We start from the raw sequence: 18,244 nt of genomic DNA on the forward strand, positions 1-18,244 counted from the left end.
ACAATATATCTGATTAGAATGATTTCTTGACTTTTCTCTCCCTTGTTTTTTCTGACAGTCATTTACATTTACTGTCACAACCTGTTTCAAAAGCAAAGCACATTTTCTTCGTGTGGAATGGGTCTTATTTAGGGTATTTGGTGCAGGACAGAAGAGAATTCTCTTTATCAGCAAAACGCAAGCAATAATACTGTCTTCTTGTTTTATTAGTTTTGGTTTGCCAGAGGAGTCCCCCGAACTTTAAAATTTCCTGGCTTGTTGATCTGTAGAAGCTGCAGAGCTTCCATGAAAGATTAATCACCCATAGTTATTCTAGAAATAGGCATATGAGAGTGAATTCTTGGTACTTTTTCCTTGAATTTGATTCCTTTTGGGCTTTGTGTATGGTATTTGAGTCCTAAAGTAAGGGTTCCAAGATATTTGTACCAGCCCCATATTACCAGCTTTAAAGCTTCCCTGCAAACCTGAGTTTCATGTTGCTGTTGCAGGAGGACCATGACATCATGGAGGCTGATCTGGACAAAGATGAGATCCTGCAGCCTCAGCTGGGAGAGCTTGCAGGAGAGAAGTTGTTAACAACAGAGTACTTGGGAGTGAGTACCCCTACTGAAATAAATTAATTTGATGGATTAAGTGTTTGATTTCAGTACTTTCACCTCTTTCTTCAATTTATTGCTTGAAGAGCTGTGTGCTGCCTGCATAGCAATCTGAATCTTTCTCAGTCTGTGTATGAACTGCTGCTCAGAAGCACAACAAGCCTGAAGAAGGAGCTACCCTTTCACAGAGGGTGGTCAGGCTGTGGCTTAATAATAAGCTACAGGCAGCCTTAGGGCTCTAGTGCTACATCAGTGACTCTGGGCACACAAAACAACGTGCTGAGCAGGTTAATACCGGAACATTCTGCTGGTCTGAAATTATTTTGAAAAAAAAAAGTTGAAAAGTTAACTGCTGCTGCAGGCGTTATGGCAGATCAAGTATTGTCTGTCTTACTTCAAGCAGCAAAAAGCTATTAAGTAAAAAAGCATAAAGTTTGAATGCCATTTAGTGTGCTGTGACTAATTTGAGATATTCAGAGGGCTGGAGCACCTCTCCTATGAAAACAGGCTGAGAAAGTTGGGATTGTTCAGCCTGGAGAAGAGAAGGCTCCAGGGAGACTTTATTTTGGGCTTTCAGTCCACAAAGGGGACCAACAAGAAAGCTGGAGAGGGACTTTTTTACAAGGGCATGTAGTGATAAGACAAGGGGGAATGGCTTTAAACTGAGAGTAGATTTAGATTAGATATAAGGACAATTCTTTACTGTGAGGGTGATGAGGCCCTGGCACAGATTGCCTGGAAAAGCTGTGGATGCCCCATCCCTGGAATTGTTCAAGGGCAGGTTGGATGAGGCTTTGAGCAGCCTGATCCAGTGAAACCTCCCATGAGAGGGAGCTTGGAAGGAGGTGATCTTTAAGGACCTTTCCAAACTAATCTGTGATCAATGTGACTGTTGCCTTCTGCATCACAGAGTCCAGTGCCATGATGGACACGTGACCTGAGATAAAATGTCATGGAAGAGCCTACAGTGATTCCTGGCAGTTTTTTCTAGTGACACCACAATGCAATTTAGTTTCTGATGCAATGTTTCTGTAGAATGTTCTCCATTCTATAGAGTGGCTCCAGTTACCTGTCTTTCCACTGTTTTATTTTTTCCTTAATTTCCTGTGCATCAGATAATGACTCATACTCCGAAAACTAAGAAGAAGCTCTTTGCTGGTGTCCATCAGAGTATAGATGAGCCTCTCCAACGACCTGTGACACCAAGTTATCACAGGACTTCGTACCTAGTGTAAGTCCAAACAAATGGGATCAAGTTGGATTTTTTAAGCTCCTTTAAAAAGCAAAACAACAACGAAATAAAAATCACACCAGTGCCTAATAAGTAAACCTTCCCTACCTTTAAGTGTGTTGCCATTATAATTTCTTAAAGATAATTTAAAAAAAAAGAGTAGAATATTGTAGGCAGAGAAAAATCCATTGACTGAGACAACATACTTGAAATAGTTAAGTAAATATTTACTGATAAGGTTGATTTAAATTTTCATTATGTTCTGTATGTTCATCGTTCATTCATCTTTTCATAATTTATTTTTATTAGTAAGTTGTATGAAGTGTCTACAGTGCCTGGAATCTTCCACTTTCCAAGCGACCAAGTTTATTGCTCTGTGGGGGTTTGCTAGCCATCCATAAAAGGACAGATTAAAAAGAAAGTGGGAAAGGCAAAAATCCTGTTACATTGAGTTTCCTGATTTGGAAGAAATACATTTTCCATCAGGAGCATTTGTATCACCTTGCTCTTGATATGACTGGGGCCAAAGTGGAAACCTTATTGTAAATGGAGTACAGGAATCTTACAGTATAGAGCTCCTTGAATACTCTCTGCCTTCTGTTAGAACAAGTGTGCCTTCATTTCTGAGATGAGGCCTGTCCTGTTCACTGTCCTGACTGAGGGAGTAAAATACCAATGAGCTTTCAAATTTAAATGATTTTTTTACTTTCAGTTGCATACAGTTTTGGATTTGGTCAAATCCAGATATCTATGATACAGGCAGCTGTTACTGTGAGGATTTCATGTTTCTACGGATACTTAGTCTGAGAGACTACAAGCCTAACAAAGTATGAATGATACTACTCAAAAGTCACAGTATTGGTATAGCCAAGTGTGTCAAAATGAACCTGAAACACAACAGTGAAATGGAGTTAGAGGTGGTTCTTAGAAGAACCCATCAGCCCTGAAGATTGTCCTGTGTCATACCCCCTGCCACTGTTTGGTGTTTTCTTCACTGTTTCATGTTTTCTTAAGATACATTTCTTCCTCTTTTTACTGTGGAAGATGGATACAGAAGGCAATGAGGACTGATTTAGGCTGTAGTTACACAGGCACAGTTGAATCTGACTGGTCTGTGGTTGTTTTGGACAAGGAATGGTCACGACTTTATCTTGCCCATGTTTATTCCCTCCTATTGTCTTTTGCTGGCATTAACATTCCTACAAGCAGGTGATCCAACTGAGAACCCTCCTGAGTTATCCAAATATGTCTTTTTGGCAGGTGTACCATTCCTATGGGATTATACATATTAGGTTACCAGGGCCTGAGAACAGACATGTGTAACCTGCCAGATCTGGAAAAAGCCCTGGATGACATTTATTTTTTAGAAAAGCCAGATGAAGGGAACACACACTTCCAAAGCAGAAAAAAAGAACCTTTGGTTGTCCCATGGCAGAATTTGTCTTGCAGTCTTAACTTTTCTTCTGAGTACTGGACTGGATAAAATGGCATCTGTTTGAACATGGCCCCTCCTTCCTCTGCCTGGCATACCCTGAATGTGGAATTGGTGTTCTTACTTTGTGTCCCTTCTCACAGCTCTCAACTTTCTGCACCATCATAATGTCCACAGCTTTTGCAAGACCTCTCCCTGTGTATTAAATCTGCATGTTTGTGTGTCAGGAGAAAACACCAACTAATTAATATAAGCCCATATTAGGAACATAGTGATTATCTAATTCTTTTCCTGCAGTCCTCCAAAAGAACTGCAGGCCTTAAAAATCTGGACTGGCTAATATGGGACAAGATTTGATGGCTTTTATGCTCTTCTAATTTTAGTCCTCATTTACTAAAGTGAGGAAATGCTTGCTCAGGAATAATTGCAAGAGGAAGACAGTAAAATCTTATCTGCAGTAACTTGGTAGCAATATTTGAACTGGATGCATTTAAATGGCTTGTATCAGATGAAATGTCATGAAAAATGTTTAACACTTTTGCCCCGTATACAGCTTGTCTGTCTGGTACAATCCAGGACAGTTGATCTGAATTATCTCAAATTTTGGGCTCAACAGAGTAGTTAAACAACATTAAAAATTTGTGTAAATGCTTCCATTCAGAATTGAAGTGAATATAACTTGTTTGAATTTCTTCATGTGGAACTCGGTGTAATATATTCCATTTAAAACCATCATGAAAGAGAAAGCAGTTGAAGATCCTATAACGTATCTCTTTGAGTTGTTGGTTCATACCTCCAAAAGGAGGAGGGGGAGTGGAGATTTTTAGTGCTGAATAGAAGTATTCACACAGAAAATTAATGCAGAATAGCCACTGCACATGTAGCAGCTATTCCATGCTAATTTTTTATGACTTCCCAGTGCAGACAAGGGTCTAGTTACTTCAGATGAATTGCCATAGGATCCCTGTGTGATCAGGCCTCTGCTGTAGGAGCTGAAGGAGTCAGGAAATAGTGGAAAGCTGCCTTCTTTTTATTTTTTTTTCATTTTTGCCTCCTCTTTTAAAGCTCGCTGGCTGAGATCACTCAAGGGGGATTGAACTACTTAATATTCTGCTAGCTGTTCTTTAGAAACTGATGGAGCTGTGAAATCACTGAGTGCCTCCTTGGACTGCATCCTTTTTACTAGAAATATAGTTTAGTTACCTAAACCTGATATTGGGCAGGGAAATTTTATGTGTCTGCCAACTTCTTTTCACACATTTTTCACACCCCTCTTGCTTCTGCTGTGTTTTATTGCTTACTATTAAGCAGTTGTGTCCCTGTTCTGTCCTTCAGCTGCTTCAGTCTCTTACTGATCCACCTCACTTCTGAAAACAGGAGTTCTGCTTCTCACCTACTTTAAGCCTGTATTGCATAGTGCTCTTTAAGTGAAATCCTTGTAATATTCAGGAGCAAATCTTAAATCCCTGAAAAAGCTAAGTATTGAAAACCTGTCAGGCAGGTCCATTTCTACAGGTTTTTTTCTTTAAGTGTCATGCTGGTATTTTGGATCCTCAAGTTGCAGGGAGTTACAGTTTCCTTTCCAGTTAGTTTCCTTTCCTCGGCTCTTTTATTGCAGTAGGAATTGCAGTAGGAAAAAATGTTTCAAATATGTCTGACATCAACTGGTTTGGGGAAGCTACAGTCAAGCAGCTAAATTATGTCCTTAGCACTGGTTTGCAATATGAAATATAAAATAATTTTGATATCTACTATGTAATTAGATGCAGTTATCAGAAATGAGAATTTACTCTCGTGCGACTTTTTATTCTGTGAGCATTCACCCTGTGTTCTCTTTGCTCCTTCAGGCCAGAAAACGATACCAGTTCTTGTCACGATAGGGATGAGAAGCTGCAGTCTCTGCTGAGTGATCATTCTCCTGTTTGTGGTGGGAGCCAGTCCAGTATTTCTGAGCTCTGCATTTCCCCTTCATGTAAGGATAATCTGTGAACCTGGTGTTAATTGCTGATGCCTTTCTTGACTGGGGCAGGTGTTGGCAGCCTGGCTTGTGTTTTGCAGATTGGGTTTTCTTTTAATGTAGTGTGGAAATGTACCTCTGTTTATAGGCCCTGGGTCAGTCTCCAGGACCTTGGGGCACACAGTAGACTTTAGCTTGAGCTGAATGAATGGCTAGAGAAGGTAATGTGTGGTCAGCAGACACCAGTGGTTTCACTTGCCTTGCTCCATCTTGTTTCCCATGGAAGTGCCAAGGATCAAACCCAGGGGATACTGTATGACACTCTGCCCTGTCCTCTGCCAAGGGAAAGAGCTGCAGTCCAGAGACAGTGCACATCCCAACAGGCAAAGCCTCTTGCTTGATCAAATATACTCTTGTTTGGATCTAAATGAATCACTGTCTGCTGGCACCTGCAGGCTCTGTTGGCTGGACCTCAAGGCAGCTGCAGTTCCCTGCTTGGTTTTGCAAGTGCATTCAGACCATCCAAGGCTGTGGAGGATGGGCAGCCTGGTGCTGTGTAGCTGCATTGTGGGTGATGCTGCTAAAGATTCTGCCCTTGCAGCTTCAGCTGAAATGAATGCAGACTCAGCTGGGCCTGAGAGCTCAGAAACATGTGATGGAATTTAAGAGTATAGACTTCTGAAAGACTTGATTTCTGAATTTCTGATATGTGCAAGATCATGGAACTTTGGATCTGGGAGTTTCAGCCTTCTTGCACGGATTCATTAACGTTTCCCAATTATGGATTTAAGGCAAAATGTTCAGCAGTCTTCAATAAAGGATCTTGCAGCATATCTGGAACAGAATTATTAGTAGGTTGAAACAAAATGTGCCTTTGCTGAAAAATATGCTTTGAAGCAGTAAAGGAATAGCATACTTTTTACTTTCTCTTCTATTTTTTAAATTTCCTAAAGGAAATGAAAAGGATTCGGAGAAAAGTAACCGAGGCCTTGCAGACAGGAATTTGCTTATGCAATGCCTGGAGCTGATAAATACAACATCCTGAATGAAAGCTGTGTGATAGAGGCAGGCAAAGCTCCTGTCCAAGGTGGGCACTTGGGTTCTTGGTGTTCTGCAGGAATGAAAGCTGCTGTCCTGCTTGCAGTGCACAGTTCCACCCTGAGTACAGCTGAGCCTGTGCCACGGGGAGTTTGACTGGCCAGGAGCTGCAACTCAGATCAGCAAAGGGTGTAAACTAAGCAAAAACATACTGACTGGACAGTTCTCCTACAGAGAAGAAGAAAAAAAGAGTGGCTTTTTACATGCTCATGCTTTGTAAAAAAAGTTTAGCCAAGAAGATACAAAAAGTGTTCCTATTTGCTGTTTTAAAGTGTAATTGGATGCAATTCCTAAGGCATAATGAAGCTGTCCATAACCTAACATGCCTTCTGAACCACATTTTGATAGTATCTTGCCAGTGACATTCATTCAGTCACCTCTGTCACTTTTTCTGTGCTGCTGATTCTGTCTGATAATTTGCTTGTAGAGAGTTGTGAGGAGGTTTGAACAGAATCTGAGTAAGTCAGCAAAGTAAATGGTGTTAATTTTTGATGAATATTGATTTAAAGCTTTCATGCTGAAGAAATTCATGCCCACTCTAATACTTCATGTTGTCAGAACTTTGCTTGCAGCCTCTGTCTAAACCAAGTTGCTGTTTTCAGTCAAAATTCTATGCAGGTGGCTGCTAATAAGACTACTGGATTATGCTATTTTCTTGTAGGAAAATCTTGGAGGTCATAATATAAAGCATATTGCAAGTTTATATGCATTATACCTGTGAAAAGATAATTTTTGTGTGGCAGAGGGAATTCTTCCTAGCACTAATCCAGGCTATAAAATAACACCGAGCCCACTCGAAGGATTGCCTGAGGTTTGTTTCAGGTTTTTGCACTAGCCAGTGACATATGTGCTTGTTTTTCTTATCTTTTGGGACTTAGAAATGAGGAGCAGGAGAAGAGAAGTGAAAAGAGAGACCTCACTGCTGGACACCCTGGTTGTTATGTCAGTGACAGGACTTTCATTGTGCATAATGATAATTGAACTTGGTCTTTGGATAGCTCCTGTTTTCCCGAAGGCAGTGGGGTTCATAATATTTAAATTGGAAAGGCTTTAATATGAGACAATTAAGAAGTAAACCATTTCTGTAAGAGTTTCCCTGCCTTCTAAGATACAGCAGGGAATGATACCTAACAGAAAGGTGTAAAAATAATTGTACTGCTTCTAGAGGCTCTCATCATGCCCTGCCAAACATCTTTGCTGTGAGATAAGTATGGAATTTATTGTGTTCCTTTCTTGGTCAGATGCTCATTCTGCAGTACCAGGAACCTGCTCACTCAGAAATAAGTTTTCCAGCATCACATGTACTTTGGAACTAAGAGTTTCATGCAATCAAGTTGTGAAATTAATAGTAAGAGTTCAAGAATGAACAAAACAGAGTAAGTAAAAGCTTCATGTGGACAATTAGCATCATCAAGCTTGTATCTGTCTCAAGGAGACTAAGTTTAGCCTCAAAAAACCTGGATCCTCTTTTGTTTTTTAAAAATGAGAACAGTTCCTGATGTCCTCCATGCCTGGAAATATTCAACCGTTTTTGAGTCACTGTGGCTTTGTCTACATCCATCCTCTGTTTTTGTCACTTTGATAAAGAATTAATAGTTGTGACACTTTTTTCTTTTATGTCTCCTGTGAGCAGAAAACTTGTGGACTAAAGATGAACCCTGGTCATCTTGCTACACTTATTATGCTGAATGTCAGACAGAACATCTGCTGGGCAGTGAAATGCTTGTCTGAAAGTGACCTGCTCTGCATTCATGTCAGCATGTGAGAGCAAATCAGGACAGCAGCCTGTCCTGAGCATGGCAGGGATGGAGCTAGGGATTTTCCTTAAACTTTTATTGGACTTACACATCTTGGCAGCCTTGTGTCTCTCAGCAAACTGACTGGACTTCACTTTCCTATTAGTGTAAGAAGGCAAGTCTGACAGAAAGGTAAAACACCAGGTCTTATCTGCAACGGTTTCCTCTTACTGTGGATATGTACAGGCAATTGCAAGTGGTTGTGTTCCTGTGGCTTTAATGAGATGTTGGACATGATACATGTTAATTGATGGTCTGCCATGCTCCTATCCCACTGCTAGTGCAACGTGTAGCCAGTTTTACTTTCCAGCTGCAGAGGGCAGGAATTATCAGGTGTGCAGTTGTTTTGCTCAGGTGATGAGCTGTAATGCACTGCCAGACCAACTCAGTAACCTGCTAAGACCTCAAGAACTGCTTCATACAGCAGGAACTGTGACTTGATTGTATTTCTAGTAAACCTGTAAAGAGACAACTGCTCACTGAACTGTGTTTCTTTTTTAAATAGCAGTTGAAATGAAGTCATCTGAAGTATTCTCACCAGGTCATAGAATGGACCGAAGCATCCCAGCTGATGACAATATCTTGTCTTTCCAAGACTTCACTGAGGACAAAGTAAATGAGCAATTGTATAGGTATGGATTATGCAAAGGGTATCTCTAAGTGCAAAAGGGGTCTGACAGGCTTTTCCAGCTAATTCCATGCTGCTGTAAAGACAATCTGTGAAGTCATTTGATGTATGATGTAGGCTGGCCTGAGACAGCTCTGGTGGTGCTTGCCAAACAAAATACCCTTAGCTGTGCCAGAGGCAGCTGCTCAATTTCTAAGCATCTGGTTCAGAATGGGAGAAATCTCAAGCAAGACATTATTAATGAACTTCACATGCATGCTCAGCACAGTCTTCTGCAAATAAAACTTCCTGATTGCTTCCTTACATGACTCGACTCTAGCCCATGAAAAATCATTTATTAAAAAATAGGTGGGACTGTGGGAACAGGGCAGAAATTAACTTGCAGAAGGAAGAAAAATGAAGCATTTAAATGCATTCAGGGTGTTTAAACACTCTTGAGTTGCTAGCACTGCTGGCCAGAGCCTCTGATTTATCTGCTAGATGGATATAGCAAAAGAGGCAGTATTATGAGATCACCCAGCAATGGATTTCAACTCTTGCTTGAAATCATTCCTGTCAAATGAAAGGTCTTGTTCTCCTTATCCTGCTGGTACATTGAGCCCTCTGTGAAGCCTTTGTCATGTATACGACTGTGACGTTATATCTTGGATGAGAACTAGGAATTCATTAGCAGTTGGACCAAGGTCTCCCAAAATTTTCAGGGCCTGCATGCATCCTTCAGACATTAACAGCTTTTTCCTATAGCAAATTTGATTGGGCCAAGTTTTAAGCAGTAAGGAAGGGTAGAGAAATTTTAAAAGTGAGTAGTTCCAGGACTAAAACACAGAATAGGTGGAGATGTGTTAATGGAAAGGTTTTACCAGCTCTTTATGGACCTGATTTTTCAGAAGTGCTTGGTTAAAGAACTAGCACTTCTGAAAACTGGATTCTCTGCCTAGAACTTTGTTTCCTTCAGGTCAACAGATGTGTGGGGTTTGGGGGTTTTTGGGAGGTTACTGTGGTTTTGGTTGTTAGGTTGGGTTTTTTTCCAAGTTGTGCCGTTTCCCTGGTGAGATCTGAGAGATGATATATTGTCAACAAATTATCACTGGCTTCAGCTGAAGTGCTTAGTAGTCATACCTCTGTCTCATCATTACTGGGTTTATTTCTGTTATCTGTTATAACAGGAGCTAATCACAAAATACAAATAGACTATGAAAATTTTATGGCCAAATTGCTTGCTTTGTGATGGAGAGATATTATTTTTTAGGCTTTGGTTTGCAAGAAGCAAGTCAAATTGGCAGCATCTTGCCCCCCACCTTAGTGAGATACTTGGCTTCTCTATAGTTATAACCTGTTATTAAAAAGGCATGTCCCCGGTAATCTTTAATTTTTCTTCATAAATGTATATCTGAATCTCACTAATAGATGGATTTGATAGAACTGAAGGCATAGGTGCAGTATCCTGCAGAGGAAGATAATTTCTTTTCACCGTGGTGCTTCCGTAGCATTCATACAGTAAATTGCATTTCCAAATGCAGCCTTGAGTTAAGGATGTGGGAATGTAGCCATTCACGGTCCAAGGAACACAGGGTTTCTATGTCAAGGTTCTTTTGTTAATGTGTTGGTGTTGCAACAGCTAGACCTGCCTTTTCATTCTTTCACTCCTGGAAACGTACTTTAATTTGTTTGCACAACAAACAGAACTAATAAATCACTGCTTTGCTCATGGTTTTGTCCACTGTAAATGTCTCCTTCCTAGAGGCAAATACCTATTAGGCAAATACCAAGACCTTCCTAGAGAGGTATTTATGAGAAAAGGAAGGCTGAGCTGAGGTGGGGAAACAGTAACTGCTCCTTCCCCTCTTCCTTAGCGGTATGAATTGGGACTTTAATTGCACAGAGATGAGCGAAGTTAGGGAAAATCAGTCTGAGAGAAGAATGAGACCCTGGTAGTGACATTTCTGTTGCAGTTGTTTTATTTCCACAGGAAAAAATTATTATTCTAGCTGATGCATGTCAGACTGGAAGCTGCCCCTGCATTGCTATTCCCTGTTGCATTTTGATCATGTAAGAATGTAGCATTGTTTCGCTTTTTAGCTAGTCAAGGATAAATTTGTGAAGGACTTGAGTTCACAATTGTGACTGACTGGAAAAGCACCTTTTTATTGTTACTTTGTCTGGTATTATCATAATAAAGAACTTAAACTCTTCAGGGCCTTCTTAGGTCTATATTGGCCTTGCTTTTCTGAAAATCTTGTAAAATTGGTGAAAATTCCAAGTGTATTCTTGGAGAAAATGGTTTAATTCATTCTTTGTATGTTCCTGTCTCATCTCCTTGTTGATTATTCTGGTGCCAGTGTCAGCCTAATATGCACTTTTTTGTAGAGTTATTTCAGATTTTCCAAGTAAGCAGTTTCCTTTCTTCTCATTGCAAATGTAGTTTTTTACATGAGTTTGTTGTCTGTTTGGGATTTTTGTTTGTTTTGTTTTTTATTTGAGCACTTACCACACTTTGTCATCAATGACTCCTTTACCAAATGCAGTGAAACATTTTCCCACACTAGGTTTTGCTTCTTCTTTCTTTAACTCATCAACTTTTGAAGGATACCAAACAGCACTTTCAGGTGTTATCCTGTCCTGAGGATTAATTATTTTCTGTTGATCTTGGCCCATTTATTGATGCAGTAAAAGATGAAGTGGTTCTGAGACACTTGGACACATGGAGACCCAGATCCGCTCTACATCCTGTCAGAAAAAGAGCAGGTTTTTTTCAGCTTTACAGTTTTTGCCACCAACCTGTTTCACATAATCCTTTCCTGAACAGTGTGGACAGAGACGAACCATTCTGTGTGACCACCGTGTATCTCTTTCCTTGGTAAACTGACATGACTCTGGTCGTGTTGCTTTGCTTGGTCTCCAAAGTGCTTTCAGTCTGGCTACCGAGATTACTGCAGTGAAACTGAGGAGATGGTGGATGGCCATAAAAGCACTTTTCAGTGTATAGGAATACAGATACAAGGTTTTGTTATCTTACTGATGAATAAGGAAAAAACCGCCCTCATTTGTGGCTCAAAAACTGCTCTGAGGCTGTTGAATCTTCCTTTTTTATCTACCTAAGAATATCATAGCACATCTAAGGTTATCATGAAGAGCACAAATGAATTGAAAAACCAACTCACTTGAACTAACTCACTTTTCCAAAGTAAGTAAAATGACAAAAAACGGTTGATGAAACTATTTTATGGAAGGAAAAATATTTAAATATTTCTGTGATCCAAGCCGTGGAGTTGTATCTAGCTAATCTTACTTTTTTGATTTGTTTTGCCAGTATGTTTTTGCTCCATCTGCCACCTCCTCCTTTGAAAAGTGTTGGCACTTGTAATACTCATAGGTGGAAGGCTGCAAAGATGGCTCTTAGCAGAGCACTTCGCATGTCTCTGTCCTTAATAGTTAGTATATACATATGCAAAATACAGACAATAATGCTATTTCGAATACAAAAGGAACACTTGCTCAAATCTCCCTGCAAGGTGAAGCAGCGCTATGGAAGGGCTAATCAGCACTGACTCAGCAGCATTCCGGGGAGGTGGGGGCGGGGAGGGAAGATTAAATATCTTGAAAATCCTCCTAATCACCCTTTCTGATGGTCACAAAGGATTCTTTTGATGGAGTTAGTAACATGGAGACTTTCCATTTTAATCACCGATGTTTAAATGGCACCTTTTTGGATCTCCTGCCTTTGGCTCTTTGATTTCGTTATTTAAGTATGATGAGCTTTTTCAGGTAGCTGTTACTTCAGTTTAACCTTTTCTCCTTTTAAGAGAAAATCGAATCACTACTGCAAACATTAATATAGATTCAGAATTATTTTAGAGACTTGCTCTTTCCTGGTAGCCTCCATTTGTGTACCTGGGAAAGAATTTATTTATGCTGAAAGCAAGGAAGGACTGTGTATCCTCACACAGTTATTGACTAAATTTTAAAGAATGGTATTCTTGCAGCACATGCAGACTGTGAAATAGCAGCAGATGTTTTATGTTCTCAGTGTGAACAAGGAACCTGTGTGCTTAGGGAATTTATTTTATAGTTGCCATCATAGCTTTTTGCTCTTTTGACAAAGCCTTCAGGGAGTTCTACAAATCTTACCTTAGCCAGGAGCCAGGGAGGCTGCCTGCGTCTACCAGGATTGTGACCTATACCTGTGAGAAATTGGTGTCTGTGCCCTAAAAGGATGTAATCTTTCCTGTAGCACGTCTGTGTGTTTTTACCACCTCCGAATGAGTCACTGGGTATGATAAATACAATGGAAAACAAGCTAAAGATCAATTAATGATTTGCAGGGGACTTAACTGAACCTGTTGGATCCTGTTGTGCAAGGAGTGAGGTTTGGGTAGGATAGGCAGGTGGATAGAGCCAGGCCAGGGGCTGTGCAGTAAGAACATACCCCAGGGCAGTACCTGTGGTGCTGTGTTCCTTTCCATTTTCAGTCCCCCTGAATTTTGAGCAGCCTGTCATGCTGTCACAGCACAGCATGTACTGCAGGTTTCACTTGGTTGCAGACTTACTATGCATACGTATTTCTCCATGCATTGCTAACCCTTTCCATCTCCTCCTACAGCGAGTTTCCCTCAGCCTTCACTAGCAAATCCAAGATCCCTCGCACTCCTGAAGGGCACAGTACCAGCCCTAGAAAGGGAAAGGTCCCAGCCATCGCCCCCCAGTTCTCTCAGTCTGGACCCCAACAAACAAGCCATCCCAGCTCCTCAGGATCATCCACAAGGAGCAGACAGAGTAAGTGGAAAAAATTCATGCTTCTGTTTGTCATTCCTTGGGGTGGGAGAGGAGGGAGCACTGTAGAAACTCTTCAGGAATGAGGTCGCAGGCTACAAATGTGCCAGGAGGATATGACATTGTACTTGTCATCTGCAGCATGTACAACCATGTAATTATACCCTGCTGAACACTGCTCTTATTTCTAGGCTGTCATGTGAGCAGTTAAGAGACATGATTTTTCCTGTCACAGGGTGGAGGAAAGTGGCCCAAATTCTCAGAAGTTTCTTGGGAAGCTTCTCGTGTCAGATCAGACTTTCTCTACATGTCATCAACCTTTTTTCCTTTTCTTTAGACTCTTGTTCACTCCACTGTGTAATTCATCGAATGTTCTTGACTGTGGATCCCTGGGTGTGTCTATGCTGCAACTGAGTGTAGAGCAGAGTCAGACGATGGGCTCAGGGCAGCCTGGAGAGCAGAGAACCAGGCACAGTGTGCGGCTTGGGGCAGTCATCATTCTGCTGGAGACTTGTACTTCAGAACCATGTGGCTGTGTTGAGGTCTGGGAAAGTCTAAGCAGTACTAGCCTGCAGGGAGTTCAGAAATGAGGAGGGCTTTGATTTGAGGTTGGAGGAAAAGGATGGACACTTGCTTTAAGCCAGGCAACACAAGCCAAATAAAGTGGAAATGTTGATCTTGGGTACTCAAGCATCAGTAAACAAGTGTGGTGTGTAAGCTGTGAAGGTTTTTTGGAGTGGAGAGGGAAGAAGGATGCATTCTTCTGTAATTAATAAGCTTTTTCTCAGGAGTGTGGATGAGACTACCTGGATTCAAATACACCTCAGTGTCCACCATCAGTGAAAATGTCTGGAGTGATGTATATTCTTGTTTCAAATGCATTTTAACAAGTTTAATGATGATTATTTTATCACCATGTAACATCAGTTCTATTCTTTAGCTGTAACTGTTACCTTGAAGCATTTCACAAAACCATAGTAACTCTAATACCTTCCAAAAGAAATTGGAGGTACGTGTATATCATTAGCTCCTCATTACAGGAAAGGAAACTAAGAGAATTGAAATAACCTAGTACATCAGTAACAGAGCTGGAAAGAGCATCCTAAATCTTCTGTGCTGCTCACTCATTGTCATTCCACGCAGTTGCATGTGCAGGGAAATGGTGTGGTTTCATTCCAGGAGGACAGGTGAGGCAATGGAAGGGAATGTCCTTGCTGGTGAAGGGAGGTTTTGACCTAGAGGTTACCGATTTGAACATTCCTGTGCTGAGGTAACAGTGCCAGCTCTTTCGGCTTTACCTTTGCTGCTTATGCCCCATGTTTTACCTCTGACATCAGTGCTTTCTGTTTCCTGTGACAGGAGCACTGTTCTGCCCTGACTGGATGTGGTGTTAACACCCAAGAGTCTGTCCCTGGTTCCTGTTTTGGTTCTTTTCCAAAAGCATTAGCCCATTGAAAAGAAGTCCTGATGAGGAAAGGAAAAGCAGGGCATGTGTGTGTGCACAAAAACTCTCCATATTCCAGTTTCTCCAGGGCAGCTTTACACTCCTGGGCGTGTGTCCTAGGAAAGATGTGACATACATATGTTGCTGTCATAAGGCTCTGGAGCAAGGTCCTTTTCCAGTGGCACAGTGTATAACATCTTTTATTTTCAAATTGCATTCAAGTGGATCACTTGGATTTCTCTGTGAATTTAGTATGTGTGATTGATTAGTCCAGACTCTCAGCTCTTCTAACTTTTATTAGATAGGATATGTCTTACAATCTTCTTTGCCTGTGCATCCCAAGGCTGAATGTACAGCAGGCATCCCATCTTGCTATGTGTCCATTTAACCTTTTCTCCCAATTTTTATCTTGGGATTCCAGGTTATCATTTATTGGCTGTCCACATATGCCATGAGACAGGCTTAGTGTCAGCAATTCAGTGTTAAACTTTTCTTGCTAAAAATAGCAAAGAAATTATTTTGCAAACAAGTCATCTTCTATTCACTCTGTGTACATGTATCCAACCTTTCTATCTGCTGTCACAGAGCACCTGTTAGTTCTTGTCCATCCTGCAGGGGCTTTCACACAGGTGTTTATGGTTGGGAAAAGTGAGATGAAGGTTATGAGGACCAGATTTTTAAAGGACTAAAAGGGCTTTAAGCTCCTGTGTTGAAACTTGAGGTTCTCAAAGATAATTCTCAGCTGTTACTTAAAGGTGCAGGGAAAGTGTCTGAAGCAGGTGAACCCCTAATGTTCCCTAGTAAATCTGTGTCCTACAGCTCCTTTAATTTCCTGGCTGACTCATGGTATCAAATGCATAGATACCAGCAATCAGTAGATTTCAGCAGTTGCTGCCTCCTATTTACCTGCTGCATAGGTATGTAGGGTTTTTACATATTAAGAGACCTTGTCCAAGGGAAGTCTGTCTTTAATTTGTGGATTTTTTTGGTATAATTGCAGAAAAGCAAGTTTTTATAGCTGAGGGATACGATGAGAAAAAGATGAGTTTCTGATTGTCCTTGATGTGCTCGCTTATTTTAGAGGCACATCTTTAGCTTGATTTGAATATTTATTATAGGTGTATTTTCTGGAAACAAGTTGATTTTATATAAACCTAGCTAAACTAGCTGGACTGCTCCTCTTGGAGCATGGAGTGTGTGGAATGCCTGAGGAATGCAGAGGAAGCACAGGTACTTAGTTCAGCTGCAGGCCTGGGGCTGGATTCCTGCCTGAGATGCAGACAGCTGCTGTTAGCTGAGCTCTAAAGCTGTACCCTAAAGCAAAACCAAGCTCCTCCAAATAAAACCAGCCATTCTGGGTTCCACTGTGATTTTCACTTCTGAGCTGGCACAGGGATGACACTGGCAGCATGGCTAGAACATGGAGTTCCATAGGGAACAAAGGGACCTTCAAATTTAGACCTTTTCAACTGTGCTCCATGTGGATGTGGTTGAATGGTTTCATCTACCCTGTTCCTTATTCTGCATCTGTTCCAGGCAATTCTTCATGGGCATGCTGAAGCTCTTTGCAGTGTACCAAGTTCTGTCTAGGCAACATTGGAGCTAGGGCAGTACAAAAATCTCTACCAGAAAAATGAGGAGTGTTTTTTGTCAGGAGTGAGACCGGTCTGGTGACTCCCTTTCAGTTCTTTCAGTGTCCCTAGACAAGGAGTTTCCATAAATACATTCTGCATTTTTAAGTTGCAGCATAAGGGAGATGAAATACCTTTTCTGCATGTTTTTTGTGATGTTTGTGTCCCTGTACAGGTCAAATCAGTGTTGCCCTCAGGCAGCTCCTATCTTGTAATAAATACTGCTTTCAGCTGACAGACTCTTTCTTGCTGTTTTTCTGCAGGCAGACAGTCCTACAGGAAGTGAGAACAGTTCCTTTCCTCGAGAATCACCTGTCACATTGTTGAAGGACAGAGCCAACTTCCTGTAATGAGCTTTACTGGTGACCTGTGGAGCAGAGAGTGAGGCTGCTGACACCACATGGCATTCGCCTTGCACGGTGATTCCGGGATTATCTGATGGGATGTGCCTGTTGTGGTCTCTAAAGCTGGCTAAGACAAGGGCCTTGTTATTGCAATTCAGGTTCTCAGCAGCAGCCCAGGACTAATATGGGAGATGGATATAGTCCCAGTTCATCTGATAGTTTACTCTTAAGTGACATTGCCACCTTGAGAAGAAACTCTTGCTCTCTGCCTTCTGTGTTAGAGTAAACGGCCCTTGGAGGCAGTGTGGGTTCGGCACAACAGCCTGACCAAACAGCTGTCTCGTTAACATATTGTTTGCTGAGCCAGCCTGTCACTAGGCTTTCTAAAATTATGCCTTTGTGAATGGGTGTTCAAAGGCTCTGCATTAGGAGGAACAATGCACCTCACATGTGCAGAGCCTTTACTGCCTGGAACAGTCGTGTGGGGTGGGATCTGTTTGGCCTGCAGAGACTGGAGAGGAAGTATTTCATCAGCTTCTGGTTGACCTACAGCAGATGAAAAACACAGTGACAGTGCCCAAGGCAGCATGCATGCTCACCTCTGAGGATCTGATCAGCAGCTTTATCTGCAGCAATTACTCCTACTCTTTCTTTCTATATATTTTCTTAATTCTACTGTTTAACATTTGTGGAATGAATAACCTATTTCTTCCACTGGAACAAAGAGCTCTGCTGCTTCTTTCGTGGAAGAAACTGTGAGAATGTGAACAGACCAGAAGCAGCTTTGTCTTTACCTGTGGCTGTGGTCAATCTTCATTGGTCTTTGTTACCTGGTTTTTATTTATGTTCTTCACTTCAGAGCAATGACTGGTTTTGTCTTCATGGAATTTGTGCTGGTCTTTGGTGAATATGAAGTGCTGGCTAGGCAAGAGAAATCAGGAAGCCCTCCACTAAATAAAAAACACAGCAGTTAGTTCTGCCAGTGAATTACAAAGCTAGTGCTGTTTGTTGTTCTTTCAAAAGTAACAGTGACCAGGAAACACTCAAGTCTTCACTGGGGGTTGGCTTTTCGGTAACATCCCCTCATGTGACAGCTGTGAGGACACATAAATGCAATTTACATTGGAACTCGGCTGCTGCTGAGGCAGAGATGTACAAAAAGCAGGCAGTGTATTTGCCATAGACAGACTTGCAAAACAAATGCTTTAAGGGTTATGAAAAGGGGGAAGGTAAGGATTTGGTTTTGGAGTCTCACCTTGAGAAACAAACAAGTGGTATACAGCCTGAAAGGTAAAGCAACTCCCACAGTGACACTGT

The 18,244-nt window shown here is 41.3% G+C and overlaps 1 protein-coding gene across 6 annotated transcripts in view; it reads left to right on the forward strand.

Moving 5' to 3' along the window:
* ARMC9 (armadillo repeat containing 9) overlaps positions 1-17,925 on the forward strand; it is a 63,673-nt gene extending 45,748 nt beyond the window's left edge. For 2 of the 6 annotated variants that reach the window (XM_071566420.1, XM_071566421.1), the window contains 6 exons: positions 489-593; positions 1,712-1,827; positions 5,107-5,231; positions 8,616-8,742; positions 13,339-13,511; positions 16,847-17,925. In XM_071566420.1, coding sequence (XP_071422521.1) covers positions 489-593; positions 1,712-1,827; positions 5,107-5,231; positions 8,616-8,742; positions 13,339-13,511; positions 16,847-16,869 — 669 coding nt within the window. In that variant the 3' untranslated portion in view covers positions 16,870-17,925. The other 4 variants (XM_071566422.1, XM_071566425.1, XM_071566423.1 and 1 more) reach the window with 4 other exon arrangements.
* Positions 17,926-18,244: the final 319 nt, after the last annotated feature.

Source organism: Pithys albifrons, chromosome 11, assembly GCF_047495875.1.
Source record: "Pithys albifrons albifrons isolate INPA30051 chromosome 11, PitAlb_v1, whole genome shotgun sequence".
Classification (NCBI taxonomy): Eukaryota; Metazoa; Chordata; class Aves; order Passeriformes; family Thamnophilidae; genus Pithys; species Pithys albifrons.